Source organism: Salarias fasciatus, chromosome 23 (assembly GCF_902148845.1).
Source record: "Salarias fasciatus chromosome 23, fSalaFa1.1, whole genome shotgun sequence".
Lineage (NCBI taxonomy): Eukaryota > Metazoa > Chordata > Actinopteri > Blenniiformes > Blenniidae > Salarias > Salarias fasciatus.
Window position 1 is genome coordinate 4,617,888 of NC_043766.1, and position 21,521 is coordinate 4,639,408.

General features: G+C 44.3%; 2 protein-coding genes and 1 long non-coding RNA gene across 3 annotated transcripts; 2 read left to right on the forward strand and 1 right to left on the reverse strand.

The window, feature by feature from the left end:
• The first annotated feature begins 1,870 nt into the window (after positions 1 to 1,870).
• Positions 1,871 to 12,805, forward strand: jade3 (jade family PHD finger 3). Its single transcript, XM_030083403.1, has 12 exons — positions 1,871 to 2,073; positions 5,468 to 5,536; positions 5,628 to 5,687; positions 5,765 to 5,841; positions 5,939 to 6,096; positions 6,171 to 6,361; positions 6,500 to 6,711; positions 7,324 to 7,491; positions 7,578 to 7,694; positions 8,436 to 8,897; positions 10,652 to 10,769; positions 10,862 to 12,805. Exons 3-12 carry the CDS (start codon positions 5,639 to 5,641, stop codon positions 11,665 to 11,667), a joined length of 2,358 nt encoding a protein of 785 aa, XP_029939263.1. The 5' UTR covers positions 1,871 to 2,073; positions 5,468 to 5,536; positions 5,628 to 5,638; the 3' UTR covers positions 11,668 to 12,805.
• LOC115381800 (uncharacterized) lies at positions 10,689 to 20,147 on the reverse strand. The gene is made up of 3 exons (XR_003930451.1): positions 20,136 to 20,147; positions 12,842 to 12,852; positions 10,689 to 10,764 (listed from the first exon to the last, which is right to left on the reverse strand). It is a non-coding gene; the product is annotated as an uncharacterized LOC115381800 (long non-coding RNA).
• Positions 15,370 to 20,555, forward strand: plcxd1.1 (phosphatidylinositol-specific phospholipase C, X domain containing 1, tandem duplicate 1). Its single transcript, XM_030083404.1, has 7 exons — positions 15,370 to 15,466; positions 15,989 to 16,130; positions 17,219 to 17,361; positions 17,447 to 17,575; positions 18,218 to 18,379; positions 19,417 to 19,597; positions 19,686 to 20,555. Exons 2-7 carry the CDS (start codon positions 16,007 to 16,009, stop codon positions 19,928 to 19,930), a joined length of 984 nt encoding a protein of 327 aa, XP_029939264.1. The 5' UTR covers positions 15,370 to 15,466; positions 15,989 to 16,006; the 3' UTR covers positions 19,931 to 20,555.
• The last annotated feature ends 966 nt before the right edge of the window (positions 20,556 to 21,521 follow it).

Below are 21,521 nucleotides of genomic sequence, written 5' to 3' on the forward strand. Positions count from 1 at the left end.
TGATTCTCACATTTTATGTAATCTTTATTTGATGTCACCTGTGCACTATAGGGCGGAGGTCACTGCAGCATTGAGTCCGCCTTCAGTCTGACAATCAGCTTTTGCAGATTGTAGGTTTTAGTTCCTTCAAGATCAGTGTATTTTTATTTTTTGTCATTTCTGTTAGATGTATATTTTATGGCCGCTGTGAAAAATGTCAATGTCAGTAAAAATTTATAAAATTGCAGGAATTGGTTAAAATCGGATGTGAAACAGAAACTATTTGTGAATTTCAGCCTGTGCTCAGTCGTTGTATTGTATCGAGCAGAAGGAACATTACTCCTACTGTTACGTTGACAGATGAGAGCAAATCTGCACACTGTGAGTGATCCATGGGGTGTGGAAATGTTTGAATTAGGTGTATTTGTTTGCGATGGTAAGATGGATGGTTACTAGTGTTTGAAAACTTGAACAGTCCTCATATATATATATATTATTCTTACCAGAAACATTGAGCCTTCTGTCTGCTATCGGACTGAGGCCAGAGCTTCAAACAATATGGCACAACATGGCGTTACGACACTGAAAATGCAAGCACTGCTGTTAGCTTGCAGAAATCTTTTTTAGATTTAAAAGGGTCTTTGAAGGTCTAGCATGACACCTGTTTCATCAAACTGTTTCTTTGTACAGAAAGGAATAGGACCACCCACAAAATAATAGTAACTCTGAGGCCAGTGTCAGAAATTAATCTGTAGTGGTGCAGATTAAGAGAATAATAATCTTTCACTGGCTTATACAAGCATCAAATGTTGGACTAATAATGTTCAGGATGTACCTTTCAGGAAAAGTACATTATCCAGCTGGATATCTGACACGGCCGCCCGATTTAAATATGGCTGTCACGTTAAATGCAAAAAAATTGACTTTCTAAGTAGAAGTCAAATGAACAGAAATGTATTAATGATCCAAGCGTCATGCGTCAGCATGCGACTGCCAGAATGAATGCCAAGGAGGATGCAAATGCTATGGCTTCAACTCCATTGAACCCTATGGTATCATCAAAATATTCAATAATTTTGATTTTCTAAAGGCAGAATTGGATTTCTCACTTTTAAAAACATTTTGATGCATAGAAAATCAAAATAAGATTATTCAAAGAAAGTATAGTTCAAACAAATCTTGAAATATGGCACCATTTATTTATTTCCTTTTAATTTTCAAGTGGCTGATGTACTTTTCCCAGAGAGCATGTTCTGAAGCGCTTTTGTGCCAAATATGGTGCTTGTATCAGTGAGAGATTGTTTCAGCAACCTGCTGCACTACTGACAGTCCAATCTCAGTCCAGGAGGGGCAAATTACTGCAGTGAGGGGCTCCTGATTTGGTTCCAGCCTGATGATAACAGCCATCACATAAAGACACTGTGAGGTTCAGGTGTGTGTTCAGGGAGACATCTGAAACCTGCAGTGGGCTTCCCTGCAGGACCAGGACTGGACACTAATCTCACTTACTGGATTTTTTTTTTTTTTATCAGACATAAATTAGACCAAAGTCAAATCTTGGAATAAATAAATTGAAGACATCATATTTTTCTAGGGCCTCATCCTCTCCCATAGTTTTATAAATGTCAAATCATTTATGTGGTGTTTTTAAGCAGCACCCTGTTTTTGTTTTGTTTTTGTTTTTTTTTTTTATCTAATAATGACAGAGTTACATTAAAAGGAGCAGACTACCCCGTTTCTATTTACAATATTTCACTGTTGACGTGGTTGCTGTGGCTGGAGCAGCAGCGGCGAGCGCCTGCGCGTAAATCGAGCGCACCCTGTCGCGGGTCGGCGGGGTTTAGGACCCGGCGGGACGCGCGGTACTATAAAGCTGTTGTACCGTGTTGGTGGACAGATTGCTGCCCAAGAGATTCCCGCTGAGTGCAGGGATCCCTCAAAAAAGCAAAAATAATAATAAAAAAAAATAATTAAATTCTTAATTTAACCTAAAACTACGAGTTTAACTAGGTCTTTCCTCCAGCCAGACGCCTGCGAGAGCCGTGTGGAGCTTCCCGAGGGCGGAGCGGAGCGGATAGCGGCGGAGGAGTGGAGGTAGGACGGGGGGAATGTGAACAATATGCTCGGTGTGTTCACCGGGCTCCGTGTGCCAGGATTTGCCCTGGATGGTTTTATCCAGGCCACGGGGCCTGCTCGGTCCTCTGCCCGGCGGGCTTGCTTTCTGCCCGGGAAAGAGCCTCAACACTGTGGGAAAAGTGCGCGTGGGAACTTGCGGCGGCCGCTCAGACCGATCGCGCTGCACACATTTGGGTCTTAGCGTGTGTAGGAAGTGACATCTTTGTACGGTGGTAGCGCCCATGTTTGAGTTCCCAGCCCGCGGTGCAGCCCGCCGCAGGCCTGCGTGTCTCCGCGCTTGGCGCCAATACTCCTTCCCGGACCGGACCCGCCGTGTGCTTCAGCTTCTGCAGACTCGTCGAGCGGTCGTGTCCCCTCACGGCGACAGCCAGAAAATAAACATGGAGGGGGGGAAATACTAGACAATACCGCACATGTGGGGCGGGAAGGGTGCAGTTCGGAGGAGTGTGGTTCATTGAGGGCAGAAAGATGAGGAGAGATAGAGCTTTTTTTTTCTTTTCTTTTTTAATCCTGTGCACAGTCACATCCTCCTCCAGCTGCTTGCACTGTAAGCGAGGGGGCTGCGGGGGGGACACGGACCCCTCTTTTGTCACCGTGCTGACCTCCTTTGACTGCCACAGTCTTCACTTTGTCTCTGGAGATCAGCCCTCCTCCGCCAGGGCTGCACACTCCTCCAAATCTCCACTCACTGCTTCACTTCTACTCATTTCCACCTAAAATCACTTTGACTTAAACCTCTACCATAAATGTGTTTTCAAATAATTCAGGTTTACTCTAGAGACCATGAGTCTGGATTACTGAGTCCTGTAGTTGTACAAAGATCCTGTAGGATTTTTTTTTTTCTTTTTTAAACAAAGACTAAACGTAGTTTAATGAATAGAAGAGTCTTAAACAGCCGTGTTATAGAAGTCTGGGTCTTACTTAAAATATCTATCTACATTTTAAATATCTCTTTCAGAGTTCTGTTCAGGCGTAAAGGAGTCTTGGTGGAGCTTAAACTTTGTTTTTTAAGTATCCAGTTTATTCATTCAGGGTCCCCATTATTTGCCACAGCACTGACAACTGTTTTTCTGTTTTCCGACAGACATATGTTCCAATAAATACTCATAGATCACTCCCAAGATCCAGGAACCTATCCAGCAGGCATAAAAAAATTACCAATATGGAGACATTCTCATCCAAAGCCAGAGCAGAAACATAATGTGTGTCCACGTTTTTAAGCATGTTTCATTGAATTTTCATAACAGACATTGATTCAGTTTCCCAGCAAATCAATCAGACCGTTAGAGGACTTCAGCAGCACATAACGGTGATTCGTCTGGTAAACAACTGGAGATGCAAAGCAGGGGTTTCCTCTAGAAAAAGATAATAAACCTATCGGAGACAAACAATTCAGATGAAAGGAAAGATAAAACAACAACGAAGACATGAAACTTTTTTTACAATCAAGTTTTCGTCTGTTACTTCTACGCCTGCTTCCACTTGTGTTTCAGCAGCAAAGCTGAAACATCATCTGCTAATCAATACATCATTTTATCCCTCAACAGTGCAGCTTGTCAAACAGTTCATTAAAAACAAAGCCTCTGTGATGCAGACAAACTGAAACATCTCCTAATTGTCTATGTAGAAATGAAAACCGCTGACCAGGGTATTTATTGTGCAGAACTAGTTTTCTTTGTCAATATATTGGGAAATATAACAAATAATATCAATGCTGCAGTTTCAGCTTTGGTATAAAGTATGCTCACAATAGTATTTTTGATGACATCAAAAAAAAAACAAACACACAGTAGATGCTTGAAATTAGATTTTGTCCAGCAACCTGCAGCAGTACAAGTACTGGTTGAATTTGGTGTAATTATTTTATTTTAATTTTTATACAGAACCCTATAGCAGCTGTAGCTTATTTGCTGTCAATAGTTGTATATTTGTATTTACCATAATATGCATTCACAGATGCACAGATCAGTGGCTGCTGTTCTATTTTGTCCCCTCCACATGAAACTGAGGCTTTTTTGTTAAATCCAAAGAGATGAGTTTAAAATATTGATTGTATAGTAATTATAACGCATCATTTCCATTCATGTGTTTTTTTGATGGCTTTGACAACCCAGAGCTCTACGTCTACCTCTTTGGTTCTCCTCAACAGTTCAAAATCAAGAAATACTCTGGCCCCATGTTCATTTTTGCTAATTTTAGTCCTTCAAATGAGTGTATGTGATGTTTTGTGATTTGATAGGTTCCAGAGTTTGCTCGAGTAAGTTAAATAAACGATATAAAACCTCACTTTCTTCTTCTTCCGACTGTCTGAACGCAAAGTTTGGAGCATTCGGAGGTGGAACTACTGTAGTCAGTGGCAGATGTTGGCAATTTAGTGTGCTGCGTTGTGGAGGACAACACACTTACAGCCGCAGGGCTTCGTTTCTATATCACTGCAACAAGTCACAAACTGCTTTCCCTCGGCGCTGGTGAGCTTTACGTACACCGCGGTATGGAGGGAGACTGGCTTCATGCCTTTTCCTCCTCCTGCCTGTCCTGTCCGCATGGGGAATGTGAGGCATGTCCTGTCTGTTGAAACAGCGCACTGTATTTGGGGCTACTTTGGGTCCGAGCCCTTCACTGCCTTAAAACCTTTAATGAGTCGCCCCAGCGGTTCAGCAGGCCGAAGGCACACACTGAGAGAGTTTACATGATCAGGAAAAAAAAAATCCAGTGATTGTTAGAATTGGATCAAATGAATTTATGTGCACTTAGGAAATGTGATAATCCAAAAAATCCTGGTGCATGTGTATTCTGAAATAAATCCAATGATGGGTTCAGACTGTCCAGATTTCTGTATTTATTTCCGCTGAGGGCAAGAACCATGTGGGGCATTTATATTCACTTCAAATGGATCTTACTTTGTCTTTGTGACTTGCATTTCCTGCCATTTATTTAACACATATTGAGGCGTTACTGATATGTATCGCTTATTGAGATGCCTGCACAAAGACAGCAGCAGAGCGCCTGGAAGAAATGTAGGGGTGATTTTTTTATTTGTTTTTTTTAATGTGCATTTAAAAAATCTTGTCACGTGCTTGTGGTATTTCGGTCCTGTTTACACTCTTTATCCACACAAATGCTAATCAGAAATGTAGTTTATCTCTCTGATGTTTCTCTGATACTTTTGTTGTCAGTGGGATAATATGCATGACATTTTTTTTCCCAGTTTTATATTTGATTCTGATATTTCTGCTACTACTGTACACGCTCTGTGGTGGGTTGGCGTGGCACATGCAGACTATACAGACGTCTCTTTATACACCCACATTGTTTGCCTGCTAGATTTGACCCAAATACTCTTTATTTGCAGATTCGAAATAAAGTGGTTAGTGGTTCATCCGAAGAATCTACTAGCATGCTTTTCACTTTGAAATTTATGGTAAGTAGGAATTAATTTGGAATGAATGCGTTTCACGATGTGAAATGTAGACTTTTCCACATGTGAGGGTTTGTTTCCTTCTCCTCTGCAGGATGTTACAGGATGAAACGTGTTAGGTTGGCCAGCAGCAGTGACAGTTCCGACAATGAGAGTGAGTCATCTGTCCCACTGAGGCAATGTTTTACTCTTTTCGTTGCACATTTACTCAAGTTTCCTTTCTCTGGCCAGGACCTTCGACCTCCTTGTCCAACAAGTATGGCAGCAAAGCTGGGAGCTCGGCCTCCAACCCAAAGAAGCCGGCCGAAGTAAGAGCTGTCCTTCCCGTCCGTCCGTCTCAGCACGGTGTCGAATGTCGGCGTCCATGTCTGACTTCCTCTCTTTGCTCCTGTTCTCCCACCACAGGTGTTTAGAAAAGACCTGATCAGTGCCATGAAGCTGCCGGACTCCCACCATGTCCCCCCAGAAGACTACTACCTCCTGGCAGACACCTGGAGACAGGAGTGGGAGAAAGGAGTCCAAGTGCCAGCCAGTCCAGACAACATTCCTGAGGCTTCAGTCAGGTGAATGCGCCATGAGTCGGACAAGCGGGACTGTACGAAAACCTCGGTCCTAATGTTGCTTCTGTTGCATCCAGAATTATTGAAAAGAAGCCCGCGGAGGTGCTTTACTCCCACCAGAGGAAGTACATCCAGAACGCGAGTAACGAGGCCGTGAAGCCCGGCTATGTCAACATCAAAGAGCTGGCGGAGGCCATGTGCCGCTACGATCTGGACGAGATGGACCTGCACTGGCTGTACATGGTCAACGAAGAGCAAAATCGCATGGGTGAGGACCTGAGCAGTGGCTGGATCACACACACACACACACACACACACACACACACCCCTCTCTGAGCTGGAAATAAGAGGAGCTCGGAGACTTGTCTGCTGGCCGTCGTCCTGACGACCTGTGCTTGCCGTCCAGGGGAGGAGCCCATAGATGAGCTGACAATGGAGCGAGTGATGGAGGCCCTGGAGAGCCGTTGCCATGACAGCATGAACCACGCCATCAAGACGGTGGAGGGTCTGGGGATCGAGTACGACGAGGACGTGATCTGTGACGTGTGCCGCTCCCCCGACAGCGAGGAGGGAAACGACATGGTGTTCTGTGACAAGTGTAACATCTGCGTGCACCAGGTGGGCGTTGCTGGTGATGAAGGTGCCGTACGCACAGGAAGGCCAACAAAAAACAAAAAGACGTTCAAACTTTGAAAAAATGGTGGCTTATTTTCAAATAAATGTTACTGCTAGTCCTGATGTTTACACAGACCTGCAGGATCCTAATGAAGGAGTAAACCAAGGTTTACAGTCGATCAATCAAAGCATATTCTCACCCATCTATCTTCTATATGGCCTTTTCCTCTTTGTGTAAGCAGGATACATCCTGCATAAGTCGTCAGTCTATCACACTGCAAGCAGCGATGCGGACAGCTACACACCTTCACGTATACAGACAGTTTACAGCCATAAATTAACCCGACTTCCTTTTCCTGGGGCTGTTGGGGAAACCCCCAGTTACCAGGAAAAACTGACATTCAGACTCTATGGGCGGTTCCCCAATTTTTGTCTTATAATGAAGAATTACTCAAATGGTTAAGTTACGCTTCAGTTGTGACTCCTGTCATGAAGGAATTGATGCAGAGCCGAGTTGTTTTTTGTCAGCAGTCGAGCTGAGCTGGTAGTGAATGTGAATCCGAAGTGCTCTCAGCCTCAGCGCGTGACCGTTAACCTCACCTTTTCTCACCTCAGGCCTGTTACGGGATTGTCAAAGTGCCGATTGGAAGCTGGCTTTGCAGGACGTGCGTCCTGGGCATCGACCCGCAGTGCCTTCTGTGTCCCCAGAAGGGCGGTGCCATGAAGGCGACGCGTGCCGGCACCAAGTGGGCCCATGTGAGCTGTGCCTTGTGGATCCCAGAGGTACCGTGAGCGCCGAACGTCCCCTCATGTCTCCATGTCCCTGTGTCGGGAGTCAGTAGTAACAGGCCGTTGTGCCGTTTGTGTAGGTGAGCATTGCTTGCCCTGAGAGGATGGAGCCCATCACTAAAGTGTCCCACATCCCGTCCAGTCGCTGGTCTCTCATCTGCAGCCTCTGCAAACTGAAGACGGGTGCATGCATCCAGGTGAGAGCCTGTTTCCATATCCGTTGGCTGAATTCATGGGAATGCTTATATTAAGACACGGATGGCGGTAGATCAGCCAACATAATTGGGCAAAAGCATCGAAGGAGTTAAAGTCCATGTTTGACTTAATAGTGTATAGTCTTCAACTGCATCTATAGTCTCATTATTAACCGTTTAAAACAACAATTCATGAGTATCCACAGCTTTATGTTGTGACTGTTTTGTTAATCACAGAAATTCTTTCACAACTTCTGAGTGGAAGTTTTATTATTGCAGAACTGTCAGCGATGTGATGGATTTACTGCCAGTAGTTCCACTAAAAATTGTGTCCAGACCCCCCTCGAGGGGGTGCCAGAGTTCGAGGGACAGGGAGGCAGGTTGAGACACTCTGACTAAATCTAGAGCAGACCTGGGACTGTCGGGGCTTCTGTCTTTATAACGCCTGCTTTTGTAAAAGTGAGTGTGTGTCCGGCTTCGCTGTAATGTTATGAAAAATCTGAGCTGGGAGAGCAGCTCCACAGCTTTTCTCACACATATAATCTGTTATTGGGTATCAGTTACTCTAGTTGTAATTTCTCGACATTTTGTGTAATTCAGTTCTATCTGATATCACAAACACACACCAATCTCAGAATTTTTGGTTTTCTTGTTAAAAAATGTATTATCTGCATGACGTCTATGGAAAAGCTTCGCGTTTACTTTCCTGTACTTATGGTGTATTTGTTTCACTCTCGGTTCCAGTGTTCGGTGAAGAATTGCACCACTCCCTTCCATGTGACGTGTGCCTTCGAGCACAGCCTGGAGATGAAGACCATCCTGGACGAGGGTGACGAAGTGAAATTCAAGTCCTACTGCCTGAAGCACAGCAATCTGAAAGCCGGAGAGGCCGGCCTGAGTCCGGCCCGCTCCACCAAATCCTCCGCTGAGTCGGGGAAGGTGGGCCAGCGGGCGCAGAGGCTGCAGGAGCTGGAGGAGAACTTCTACACTCTGGTCCAGCCCGGGGAGGTGGCCCGGGACCTGGGGCTGTCCGAGAACAGGGTTGACTTCATCTATCAGTTCTGGAAGCTGAAGAGGAAAAGCAACTTCAACAAGGCCCTGCTTCCCCCTAAAGAGGAGGAGGAGAACTTGGTGCTGGAGCCGCAGAAGGATAGCATACACACCCGCATGCGCATGTTCATGCACCTGCGACAGGATTTGGAGAGGGTGAGTACCTGTTTTGTTTATTTACTTTGGAAAAAAATGTACATTTCAATTGTTTCAAATTTTGCTGATCTCATCTCATCTCCCTTTACTTTTTTTGTTGTTGCAAATTTTGTTAAAAAAAAAGAAAAAAAGGTCTCTTTCAGCAATTTTAATAAACTAAAATGTGTAGAAAACCTGCAGTCCTGCCTGAAAATGTCAGTGTCCTGTAAAGAAATATGCTGCGGTCTGCAAAAATAAAGAATTTTCTTGACCGATTGAGGATTTATTACGATCAAGTAGAAGTAAAATGTGGATACATTCATATACACAATAAAAAAAATAAAAAAAAAAAATCCAGATTTATACGCAGGATTTGAGGACTGCAGTTTCAAGATGCCAAAACACCGAGGTGAGATTGGCTTCATACTAAACATCTGCATTTATCCATACAGATTCTCGGCAGGAGTTTGTGCCCCGAAGAAGAAACACTGACGCAGAAAAGTAGCTTTAGCTAGATGTCAGTGCACTCAGATTATTCTTTATTTCTGTTTTTGTACTTGGTTTAGAGAAGTTACTTCAACTGCTGACATTTTAAAGTGTAAATAAAAAGAAGATGGGGTGAAAAAAAACTCCTAAAACAAAGTACTTTTGGAGAACAAAGTCCACTTACTTGCTGACAAATGTGCACGAAATTATTCTCTTTATTAGGCCCGATTTGAAACTCCAGCGTTTGGTGTTGCTCGCAGGTGGCGTTCAGGGTGGTGTTCTGCATCCTGCTGGAGAAAAGTAGCCAGTTCAGTGAACGGACGATGGGGTGTCTACACTTGTAGTCTCATAATTCAAGCAGCATTGTTTGATGTTTTGTTCTGATGGAAGGAAATTCATTTAATCCAACATAGTTTTATTTATTTATTTTTTTAGCCAATTGTCCATCTGGACTTGCTGTTTTTGTGGGTCTGGCCTTCTGTGTTTTACACCAAATAGACTTGCTACAAAGCCATTCTGTTATAGTTTAAAGGGCAGCTGCACTTTTAACTTTGGGTAGCTTTTGTGTTGAGACTTGACGGATGACACAGTGAATCAGTTGTGATGCCAAATAGTAAAACTTTCACATCAATCGTGCTGCTTTTCAATCGCATGACGCATCTTCTGCTTGGCAAAAGCCACTCATCTCTCCCCAGGAAGCTTTTCGTTGTGACTCCACACTCAGGCTGGGTATTGGCAAAGAGGAAGTACATATCACAACACCGAGGTTCTGCTTTGATAGCTCACTTTATTTATGTCAGCTTGGATCACGGTGTGTTTTCAAAATGTTTTTTTCTTCCTACTTCTGTAATACATTACATAAAAACTAATAAATCTCACGACCAATCAGTAAAGGTCCTATCCAATGTAAGTAAACCTGTGTGTTTCTCTAACATTAGACGACTGAAGATGTGTTTTTAACTTCAACTCAACAAAACTTCAACTCTCTTTGGCCACTAGGTGGCAGTGTTATGATTGAGCGTTTTTTCAGTGAGGTCAAGCTGCAGCAGTGTTTTTTTTTTTTTTTTTTGTGGCTGAAGATGTAAAGGTGCTTTCACTTTAGGGTCAAAGGTCAGAGTTCAAGCTGTGAAACAGCTTCAGGGACTTGAAGTCCAGCTTTTTGGCATTGCATTATCTGTACTATTTTCTGAGCATTTTAAGTAGTCCCAAACAAAACCGTCACACATCTCACATGCAGTCTGGCACCATTTGTAGCTTCTGTTCTTTAACGCGTTTGTTCTGTTGCGCAGGTGAGAAACTTGTGCTACATGGTGAGCCGCCGGGAGAAGTTGAAGCTGTTGCATTGTAAAGCCCAGGAACAGATGTTCGACTTGCACGTGAAGCTCTTGAATGAAGAGTTGTCCTCTGGTGAGCACCTTGTCAGAATCTTCCTCATCTTTTCTTTTTCCAGAATAAAACACTTGTATGATCACATCGCACACTTGGTTCTTGACCCACAGGCATTCCTGCTGCATTCCCTGTGGAGAACACGCGCCCTCTTCCAAGGATCACCCTGAAGCTGAAGATGCCCAAAGCCTCCAGCTTCGGCGGTGGAAACCCGAGCTCCAAATCAGGGAATGGGCCTCTGTGCCCGGACAACAGTGGAAACGTTGGCGAGCATGCCGGCGAGGGGCTCGGCCAGGGAAAGCCTCAACTACACAGCCGCGGCCTGAGAGGGAAGGGACCCAACGGTAGACTGTTGTCCTCCAGCCACGCTAGCGGCTTGGTGCTGCCCGTCAAACCCAGCGGCAAACCCCTGGCCCTTCACGCCTCGCTCCACGGCCACTCGTCCAACAGCAATGGCAAAATGGACAAAGGGCGGCCGCGTGAGACCAAATCCAACGGCGTCCTGGAGGAGTTTGTGGCTCAGAAGAACAGGTCGTGCCAGACGTCGTCTGACTGCAACCCTTCAGACAAAGCCTTGGACAAAAATGACTACCGCAAGACGGCCATGGAACACTTAGGCAGGTCCTTCAAAGAGGCCACCATCAACTTGGTGCGCACCACAGAGGACCTGTGCACCCCTGACAAACGGTCCCAGAAGGGCTCGGCGAAGGAGAGACTGTGGCATAAACCTGTGACCAAGCACAGGGTGAAGAACGTGCAATCGTACCGGGACAACGACGGCTACTGCCCCGACCTGGAACTCAGCGATTCTGACCTCGAGTCCAAAGGTCGGCACAGACCCCAGGTCGGGCTGCTGAAGCCGGGCACTAACAGGAAGGGCAAACAGCCGCCGGGCTCCAGACACACCACACAAAGGTGACAGCCGTACGGACCACCGCTGCCGTTCAGTCACGACCCGACCGGCAGTGAACGCGTCGCTGACGGGACTGTGCACGAGGAGCGGGCGCCGCTCTGAGCGCCTCTGGCCTCAGGAACAGGCATCGACGCGTTTCTCTGTTGGTTCAAGAGAAATAATTTTGGGTCTCATGAGATTATCAGCCCACAGTTGTATTTCGCACCGTCTTTATATTGTCTCCTCACCTGCAGGTCTGATTTGCCTTTGAGCCAATCTGCTGTATGGAAAACATTCAGATTGAGATGTAAATTATGTGTAAATGAAGATAAAAATAAATCCAACAGAGCAGATGCAGATGTGTGACCTCTTCCATTTGCTATGTTACAGATAAAACCCAAGTTTCTGATATTAGTCACGTAGTGGGGTCATCTTTGCCTGCAGTGTGTAAAAACCTCTCACACTCCTTAAGTTTTTACAGACCATAGAGTCTCTGTGAGACAAAACACAATGTAAACACTGAGGTTTGTGTCTCAGAATGGGACGAAATGTGTGAGGAAAATATCCCAATCTTCCACTTAGTATCCCTCAGTAAAGCCAGCTGGAAGCAGGAGCTGTCTGCTCGGCGGCCCGATTGCCTTCGTATTGGTCGCAGATCACACAATCAGCCTTTGTCGTCACAGACTCTGAGTTGTCCAAATTTGAGCTGTGAAATGTGCATTTTTGCTGTTATTTGTGTCCCTAGTAGGGAAAGAAAAAAAAACTCCAACCTGGAACATGGCTAGTTCATTGAGAATGAATATTTTTTTACACAGATGCCAAGTCAGTCTTTTCCTTTTTTTTCTTTTTCCCTTCTTGTTTTCTTTTTTTTTTACAAACTTGATATATTTCGTTCACTTGAAAACCTTTTCGTTCATTTAACAGATGCATCTGTGTTTTACTGATAGATGGTATTTAGAGCGGTAGATCCAAGCAGAAGTGGCTTTCATTTAAACACTACCTGGTTCTCAAACCCAGGAGACCTGGATTCAGCTTTCTTACCTCACCGTGGGTTCATTTTATTATTTTTGCTGGATTTATCAGAGTCCCATCATGTTGCTTTTGCAACAACAGGTGCCCAACTTTACACTAACATGTTTAAACAATCCTGCTATTCACTTCTCCTTTTTGAATTGTTTTTCAATAAAGGTTTTAAACAAACTTCTGGTCTTCCTTGTGTGATTGAATGAATAGTGGAAATGAATTTTCCAGTTAACAGTGAGCAGACAGCAGCCACGTGGCTGAGGGATCTCATCGTTCTGATGAAATATGTTCAGACACGTCAACAATCCCCACAATTTACTGTCTCTGTCTTAAAACAAAGAACCGGAAAGCTGATGAACTGGTCCTTCACGTGCTGCTTTAAGATTTCTCAGTTCTACTTTTTCTTTCTGCTTTTGCATGCATGTACCGTAATTGAACAGTTATTTGCAATTGTTATTATTTGCAACATGAAGTTTACTTCATGTTTGATTGCTTTGTTGAAAATCTAAAATACTGTGTTGCATAATCAGTCTAAAACTCACAAATGGGCGTTATGTCTTAGCTATCTGTCGGCCTGCCTGGACCGTGCGGCTGGGGAGACAAAATGCCAGGCAAAGAGCTTTAACTCACAGCTCAGCTCTCGCTTCACAACTACTGCATTACTGCAGCCACTCACTCGACTGGATCTGCGGCCAGTCTCACCATCCCTCCAGCAGTCCTTCATAATTAAGGTCCCAAGATGCTCCTCCACCTGGGCTGTTTCTGCAGCTGCAGCCCCCACGGGCCTTTTAGCCTGGTGATGGTGGTCTCCTGAGCCACCGGTCCCGCTGAGACCCCGCTGGAAGGCTGCTCTCCACCGCTACAGCTTCTGGTTGCTCTCATGAAGAGAGCTGTCATGTTTTATGACCACAGCTGTGCTGAACCGCTCACACAGTAGGGATTTCTGACAGGAACTGGCTGGACCTCATGTCTCCTATACCTCCTCTAATACGTGGAAGTTCTTCTCATGGGATCCTCTGTTAGTCCAACTCACCACCTGATGAGTAGAGTTCCACCTCTCTCTCCAACTCTTTCAGGTTTCTGCCATTGTGTGCATTTAATCAAAAAAGTCTGAAAAAAATGTCCCCCGCAAGAACAGCTCCCTTGTGGCCTTTGTGTGTTGGCGCCTAGCCACCACGTGCTCGCTGAAGAAAACCACCACCTAAGACACGACAGCTCCATCACGAAATCCACATGTAACTCTCACAACATCTGAGAGACATGCAGAGCACACCAGAAAACGCCCTAAAACTCAAAGACCACGTGAAAGCAGGAGCTCCTTTCTATCCAAACTTCAGTTTGTCATCATTTGTGTGAATATATTTGTTTACTGATGATTTTCTAAAAGCTTACAAAAAAAGGGCTTTCACCAGAGGGAAGAAGTGAAGGAAAAAGGCTGGTTCTCACAGAGATTGTCTGGAGCAGCAGTTTGTTTTCTTCAGTTCACCAGTTAGTGCTGCCTCAGGTTTTATTGACCTGCTGAAGGAGCTAAAAGACATCAGTGACCACAGAATCACAAACAAACAAACAAGGTGGTCTGTGTTCTCTGTGAAGAAAATATACAGCTTAATACTTATATTTTATATAAAAAAAAACCCAACATGTTACCATATAACACAATTTATTTGATTAATTCTGAAAACACAGGTATTATGTAAACACTTCGTGAACTGATTTTGGTACATACATGTTCAACCTGCTTCTTCACACTTTTTCACATTTAAAATAATTAATTTAACAAGGTTAATAAAACTCATTAATCTCCCCAGGATGCAACTCATCTATAAAGTGTTTTTTTAAATCTCTCTTCATTCAGAGAATTAGTGTAATAAACCCATTTTTTTATTGTCTTTGAGGCCACAAAGAAAATGTGAACTTTTACACTTGCAAAGAGGTAGAGCTCTTTCAAACACCATGTCTGAATTGATAATCCACCATGACAGAGTTTACAAACCTTTCAACACCTATGAGCCAGCCTGAGTCGACACTGTTTGAACTGGTGTGTTTTACAGTTTATTGATGTCCTGATGAGGCCCTGTAATGACTGACCCCCTCCATAAAATGAGAAAAGCCATCATTATACGGCCTCTACAGGACGTGTCACGTGGGGAGATGCTGGCCACGCCCCCTTCAGGGAAGGTGGGGCGATGCTTATTAAAACCTGTCGGGGGCCAGAGGCACCACGTGCGGGTTTGGGCGGGGCCGCACCGTGCCGCGCGGCGCACCGGGGTCCAGGTCTGCAAGCAGCAGCGCAGCAGCATCCTCTGCGGGTCTGGGCTGATCCGGGATCAGGTAGTCTCTCGCGGGGCTCTTTAAGAGCGGAGCCTCCCTGGATCTGCTGATGTGCCAGCCGGCGCGGAGCCGCCCTCCTCCCGGCGCATCCTGCTGCACCGCCGCACACCCGGCTCCGTCTCTCCGCTGTCAACGTGTTGTGTTTGTATAAACTGATCCGTGCGTGTGGATGCACGCGGAACGAGCAGGATAGCGGAGACCAGCGCTCGGATGTCCCGGGCCCCCCGTCCTCTCCATCCCGGACGATGCAGGTGTAGAAGGTACCCGGCCGGAGGAGGAGGAGGAGGAGGAGGAAGAGGAGGAGGCTGCCACGTTCTTACCAGCGGATCATACATGTTTGATGAGTGATGGCATCCTCCGGTCCGGTGGGATGTTCGTCGTCTTCTGGCAGGAGGATTCTACTCTCGTGCGCTCTGGAGGTTTAACCGGCTCCCCCTGGCTCCGCGTGCGGGACGGACAGCAGTCTGAGCAAGTAAGGACTCCAACCCGCGCTTCTCTGCTCCTCTCTATCACACCACACACTCAAACCTCCTGCATGTGCAAGCATGCGGTCTCACTAAATCACCCCCACCTCCCTCCTCCTCCCCGCTGGGCGCCTTATCCGACACACCTGATCAATAAATTATTGTTTCATTGAATTTCACCCAGGAAAAGAAGACAAACCAGTTTGATATCTGATTCTTAATTCTCTTATTAAAATGTGTTGTATTTAGTGTCCAACCTACACAGGAGCCGTCTGACCGTCCTGATGAGCATTAATATGTTCATGTCAACTGGTACCAATTAACCTTTGAACTTAGTGATATAAAGTAGTTACTATTTGCAAGTAAAAACATAATGTTCTAAGTATTATAACATAATAATGTATCCAGAACCAGAGAATTATTTGAAGTTGTGATATCTTGGCATCGATCTGCCCAACACCAACCCAGATTAACCACATTGCATCAAACTCTGTGCCTCTGCTGTACTCCAATAATGTGTGTTCACTCAGGGGGTGCAGACTCTCAGCATGTCCTCGGGGATGGTGTCCGGACTGAGCGGGCTGAGCCTGGGAGAGCTGCCCATGGAGAGCTGGATGTCTCACCTGCCATGTGCTCTGTGGGACACTCCACTGTACCACCTGGCCATCCCAGGTAGGCTGCTGCCAAAGGGGTTTTTGCTTGCAGTGTGAAGAGCGGGTGGTGAGCCGTATCAGCGTAACCACAGTGTTGTGCAGAAAAGGCACTGAAGGCCAATGCCGTGCAGCTAAAGACAACACATCTGCAAATATGCAAACATGCACAAAGAAGGCAAATGATGCGTCAGAGTGACAACAGGTCAGCTGGAAGTCACAATTTTGACTTTCTGTATGCAGCATGAAGGAAAACTGTGGCTCCAAATGTGTTGGAAGAATGTATAGCTAATCACAAATGCAATCATTTCTATTGAATTAATCATAAATGCCTGTTTTATTCAATACACAAAGTACAGCAAATCATGATGGAAGTAGGACATTTTGAAAATTTGACACACACAAACAAATTACCAAATTTTCCATGAGGGCAGTAAAACATCCCCTAAAAGTGCATATAAAGCCGTATGTACTATAGCTGTCACTCTTTTAATCTTTAATCTTTTTACCCTGATAACCTAGATAAATTGCACTCCGTCTGGCTCCAGAGTGCAGAATGACAGTTTTTTAGGGGATCCATAAGCAAGAAAAAGAAAAACCCCTTTCATGCAGATTCAGAGGATTACGATGTGAAACCTGGCGTGTCTTTATATTTAGTCTGCAGCTCTGAACATTTGCACTGGTCTGCATTACACCTACCAGAGATTTGGTAATAAAGATGAGCATTTTAACATTTTAACAGTTTTACCCTCCATTTATTGAAAGAAAACAAAAGAAAGGAATCCTTCCAGTTGGGAAAATGAATACCCCTGATTTTCTTTGTTCCTGCTGGAGCTTCTTCCAAACAAAAGTCCAGTTTCTAACAGTTACAAATCATTGCAAATTTGTGTACAAATTGCACGCACTTTGTACACAACCAAAAAGGCAATAAAAAACTGCCATAAATCATTAATAAATCTATAATTGTCATTATTTTGAACTCAAGATATTGTTTGTTTTCTTGAATAGCACAGTGTTGGCCTCTCAGATGATGATGATGATGATGATGATGACGATAATGATGATGAAGGTGATGATGACGAATAAACATACCATCTGTGTGCCATGTAGGCAGCCACAACGCAATAACCTACTGTCTGGATATGAACGACAGATCCCCCGTTGACCTCATGCAGCCTGACCTCCTCCAAAAGCTCGACAAATACATGAAGCCCCTCATTCGCCCTTTCGTGTACAAGTGGGCCATAACCCAGGTAGCCACTCACAGAAATGCCTCCTTATCGCTGGATTTGAGTGGACGTCTGGTGAGTTGTGCCCCTGTTTCGTGTTGCGCTGCAGGAGTTCACGATAAAGCAGCAGCTGGACTGCGGGGTCAGGTACTGCGACCTGAGGATCGCTCACAGGCCCAACGACAGCTCCACCGACCTCTACTTCTACCACGGCGTTTACACCACGCTCACCGTAGAGGTCACTTCACTTCCTCTCATTCCGCCTCCTTTGAGTCTTTTTTTTCTGTTAGTGATAATTTTATGTATCTGTTATTGTTTGTGTTTTCTTGTGATTTTTTTATCTTAGTGATTGCTAGTTGTTTTTGTCTGTTTTTATTTATTTTTTATTCTTTATAACTTTTAATTATTTTCATTTTCTTTCTGGTCGTGTTTGGGTCTTGTTGTAAAATTGTCTCTTTTCAGTATATTTTTTTTATTGCTGGTTGATACTGTGTCATTTTGATGCTGTTTTGCTGTTGTTTTGTGTCTTTGTGGTTATTTCTAGGGTTATTTATTGTATATGCAGTTTTTGGTGTCTCTTTGTTGATATTTTGAGGACTGAGTCCATATAATGGAAACGAGAGCTGCCGATTTCAGGGTGATATTAAATGTTTCAGACATTTCAGAAATACATCTGCAACACTCAGATTTCTGGCGGTAATGTAAACAAAACTGTATTATTTTTTTGAACAATCGTTTAATTTTCGGAACACTTGCTGTGCCATGAAACACTTAATCTGTCAGAACTTTGTGTTGTGTGAAAGTCATGGCGGCAGCTGAGTCTACGGTGTGCCTTTAGCTTCTGAAACAACCTGAAAGTCGTGTCTTGTTCACCTGCCAGACTGTTCTGATGGAGATACGGGAGTGGCTGGACGCTCATCCTAAAGAGGTGGTGATCCTCTCCTTCAGCCACTTCCTGGGCCTCAGCCAGGAGCTCCACATGCTGCTGCTCACAACCATTCGCAGCGTATTCACCTCCAAACTCTGCCCCAAAACTGTACAGGTAGCTACAACTTCTGTCTGATGTGAGAACTGTGAGACTACTTCATCTCAGTTCTGTTTGTTTTGGCTGATTTGTTTCCTAAGAACAGACCAAAACCAGCAGTTTAGCTGAAGTGTTAGATGTGTTATTCTGCTGTACAGAGCTGTCAGACTGTTGATCCCTTCAGTGCATGTGGGAAATCGTGGCGAATCGTATTCATGGGGAAGTTGAAAACAGCAAATGTGTTTTTACATTTACATGAGAAAATATCACTCTGTGTGCTAATTATGTTGCTGGCAAGGTCAAAGCGTAAAGTGTAGAGTTGTTGTACAAATTAACTTTGAACGAATTTCCCACAGCGTTGTAAATTACTTATTTAGAAAAGTGTTTTTTCAGCTAGAAGTGCTCCATTCCGCATAGTCAGCAGAAAGAAGGCATTGTCCCGCGTTCATGCAGAACCGTGCATAACACCGCTTCTTGAAAGAAACCGATTAATCAAGGAGAGATAAGAAAGAGCAACAAAACAAAGAGAAACTGCAGACAGTAGCTGGTCGCTCTTAAAGGGTAGCTAATGTTTACTCAGGGCTGCAGATAAATCACAGCTACAGGAAGAGAAACTATTGAACTAATGGCAACTTCAGTCACGGCATTACGTTGATAAAAGCGATCTGGTGTGTTAATGTCAGAGGTCAAAGTGTTATAGCCAGTTGTTATTATCACAGTTGGCTGTGTCTTGACAAATTGAGTTAGAAATGGCAAAGGGACTGAGTGCAGTCAACACGAGAGGTGAATTGACTCCAAGTTGCTACAGTTCACTCCTTCTTGACTCTCTTCGATGTACTTTTTCTTGCCAAATGTGGAAATATTTATTGTGGGAAAAGGCAACTCAAATAGCATTGACACACAGTGACTGTCCGTGAAAGCTACATTATCACAAAACCAACACATTACTGGTTCAGTCTTTTCACGGAAAAATGCTGATAATGCGGAACAGAATAATAATTAAGTTAACTGGATGTCGAGTAAAGCCGTTTTGGAAATAATTTTGTTGATTTCAGGAGGTGTTAAGTCTCCGGAAGCTGTGGGCCTTAGGTCACCAGGTGATTGTGTCCTACGAACACAATATTGCCAACTGTCACACGGAGCTGTGGCCGCACATTCCCTACTGGTGGGCCAACAAATGCAAAGCCGAGGCTTTAATCGAGGAGTTCGAACACAGGAAACAAAATGGCAGACCAGGTAATGTACTCTCTTTTATCAGTTTCAAATAACGGTTCCTGTGAGTGGCTAAGTCACAGGAACGTTTTTCATCTGCTTGGTCTTTCAGGGGGTTTCTTCGTCACGGGAATCAATCTGACAGAGGACCTGAAGTACATCTGCACACACCCCACGGAGTCGCTGAAGGACTTGGTGATGTCCACGTACCCGACGCTGCTCGGCTGGGTCAAGGAGCAGACCCCGGGCTCCAGAGTGGGCTCTCTAAATATCATCGCCGGGGACTTTATCACTGAGAGCCACTTTGTTCCGACTGTGGTCACACTGAACGAGAAACTGCTCAAGTGGTCCTCCTGATTTTCCAACGATAAGTATTACTTCATGGAGAAAAAAAAAAAAAAAAAAGGAATCAGCATGATATCTCACAAGCTTGTTTGTTTGGAGAGTGAGAAAAATACTTGAATATTAATTTAAACATGAATGCACTTGCTGGAGGTAGTGGACTATGTATTTGAGTCCTGGAGCTGCTTTAATGACCACGAGATGTTTTTGAAATTTTGACCTGCACTCGTTTGTTTACATTCAGTTCACTATTTATGCAACACACAGCATCAGTTGTCACGGTAGGGTACGCCCGCTTTAAGTTACGCTGATCAAAGCAATAATGGTACAAACCAATGTCACCCTAACGTAGGCAATTTTAGAAGAGTAAGCACAAACCATGTAATCAACGAGCACATGTGTCTGTAACGTTTGACATAGACTTTTCTAACGCGGGCAGTAGGTTTTAGACGTAGCTGCAGAATATCACCTTCAATGCACTTAAGACATCATAGAGAATGTATAGCAGACTTATGCAAACTGCATGGAGAATATTGCATGGAGCCAGCCTTGACTGTTGGACTTAAAATAGGTTCTTTAAGAAACTGCTGCACCGCCGTGCCTGTGGAGATCAGCTTTTCCAATAAACAGGAGCAATTTTGAGCCAGTCGTCCCGCCGTTATTTGGTGCTCAGACAGACAGATCAATGATAACATGTTTATGCAGCTGAGCGTAAAAGCAGACTGGGAGTGAGCTGGAGTGTCATGTGTGGACAAAAGTTCATGAATCTTTCTTGTCTTTGTTAGTTTCCCGTAAAGCTTGAATATAGCGTTGCTCATCTCAATCAGGTGTTCCTGAACATGGAGCTGAGTAACAGAGGTTCCACGCTTCGTACAGATACAGTAACTGTGTACAGTGAGCATAGTGAGTGGGAATGTAACACCATGAGGGGGTGGAAAAAAGCTTTTGTTTTCTCTGGCAGTATGCTGGGGTTTTTTTCTGCACATTTTGTTGCGCCCTCACAATTGTTATCATCCGCTGTCTGAACGGCGGCTCATCTGGGATCAATTCAGTCCAGTCTAATTCAACTAAAAACAAACATCACTGCAATGCACAGCGTGGCATTCATAACAGGTTGATAACCAGACTCATACTAAACAATGTATCTGTGTTGTTAAAGCTCCTGAAATTAAGATGGGTTTGAAATCAAGACCTAGCTGGCAAACATATAAGAATTTTAATGTATTTAGTTGAAATAAACACTTTAAAAAAAAATTGGGACAATGTTTCTAAAGAAAATGGAAAAAGGTGGGATCATTTGCTATTTTCATAAGAAATTATCCCATGCACGGTGATGCAGTGGTGAGTGCTCTCGTCTCACATCGAGAAGGTCTGGGGTCTTTGTGTGTGGAGTTTGCATGTTCTCTGTGTGTGGTTTTCCACCCACAGTCCCTGAGCCAGAACCTAGGGTTTCCCCCAGTGCTGCACTGTCTGACTGCCTACCTCGGGTCATTTCAGCAAAAACAAATGTTCCCTCTGGGGAATATTAATTGACAAATAAAATACAGAGTAATGAAACGTTGAAAGATCCACAATTTTCAAAAAGTAAAACTTTGATTCATTAGAG

Excerpts from the sequence above, each read along its gene's own strand:
- jade3 (XM_030083403.1), top strand. The coding sequence starts at position 5,639 with ATGAAACGTGTTAGGTTGGCCAGCAGCAGTGACAGTTCCGACAATGAG. Across the intron at positions 6,097-6,170 it reads ATTCCTGAGGCTTCAGTCAG|AATTATTGAAAAGAAGCCCG; the intron begins GTGAATGCGCCA and ends TGTTGCATCCAG. Across the intron at positions 10,770-10,861 it reads GAATGAAGAGTTGTCCTCTG|GCATTCCTGCTGCATTCCCT; the intron begins GTGAGCACCTTG and ends CTTGACCCACAG.
- plcxd1.1 (XM_030083404.1), top strand. The coding sequence starts at position 16,007 with ATGTCCTCGGGGATGGTGTCCGGACTGAGCGGGCTGAGCCTGGGAGAG. Across the intron at positions 16,131-17,218 it reads GTACCACCTGGCCATCCCAG|GCAGCCACAACGCAATAACC; the intron begins GTAGGCTGCTGC and ends TGTGCCATGTAG. Across the intron at positions 19,598-19,685 it reads GAAACAAAATGGCAGACCAG|GGGGTTTCTTCGTCACGGGA; the intron begins GTAATGTACTCT and ends TTGGTCTTTCAG.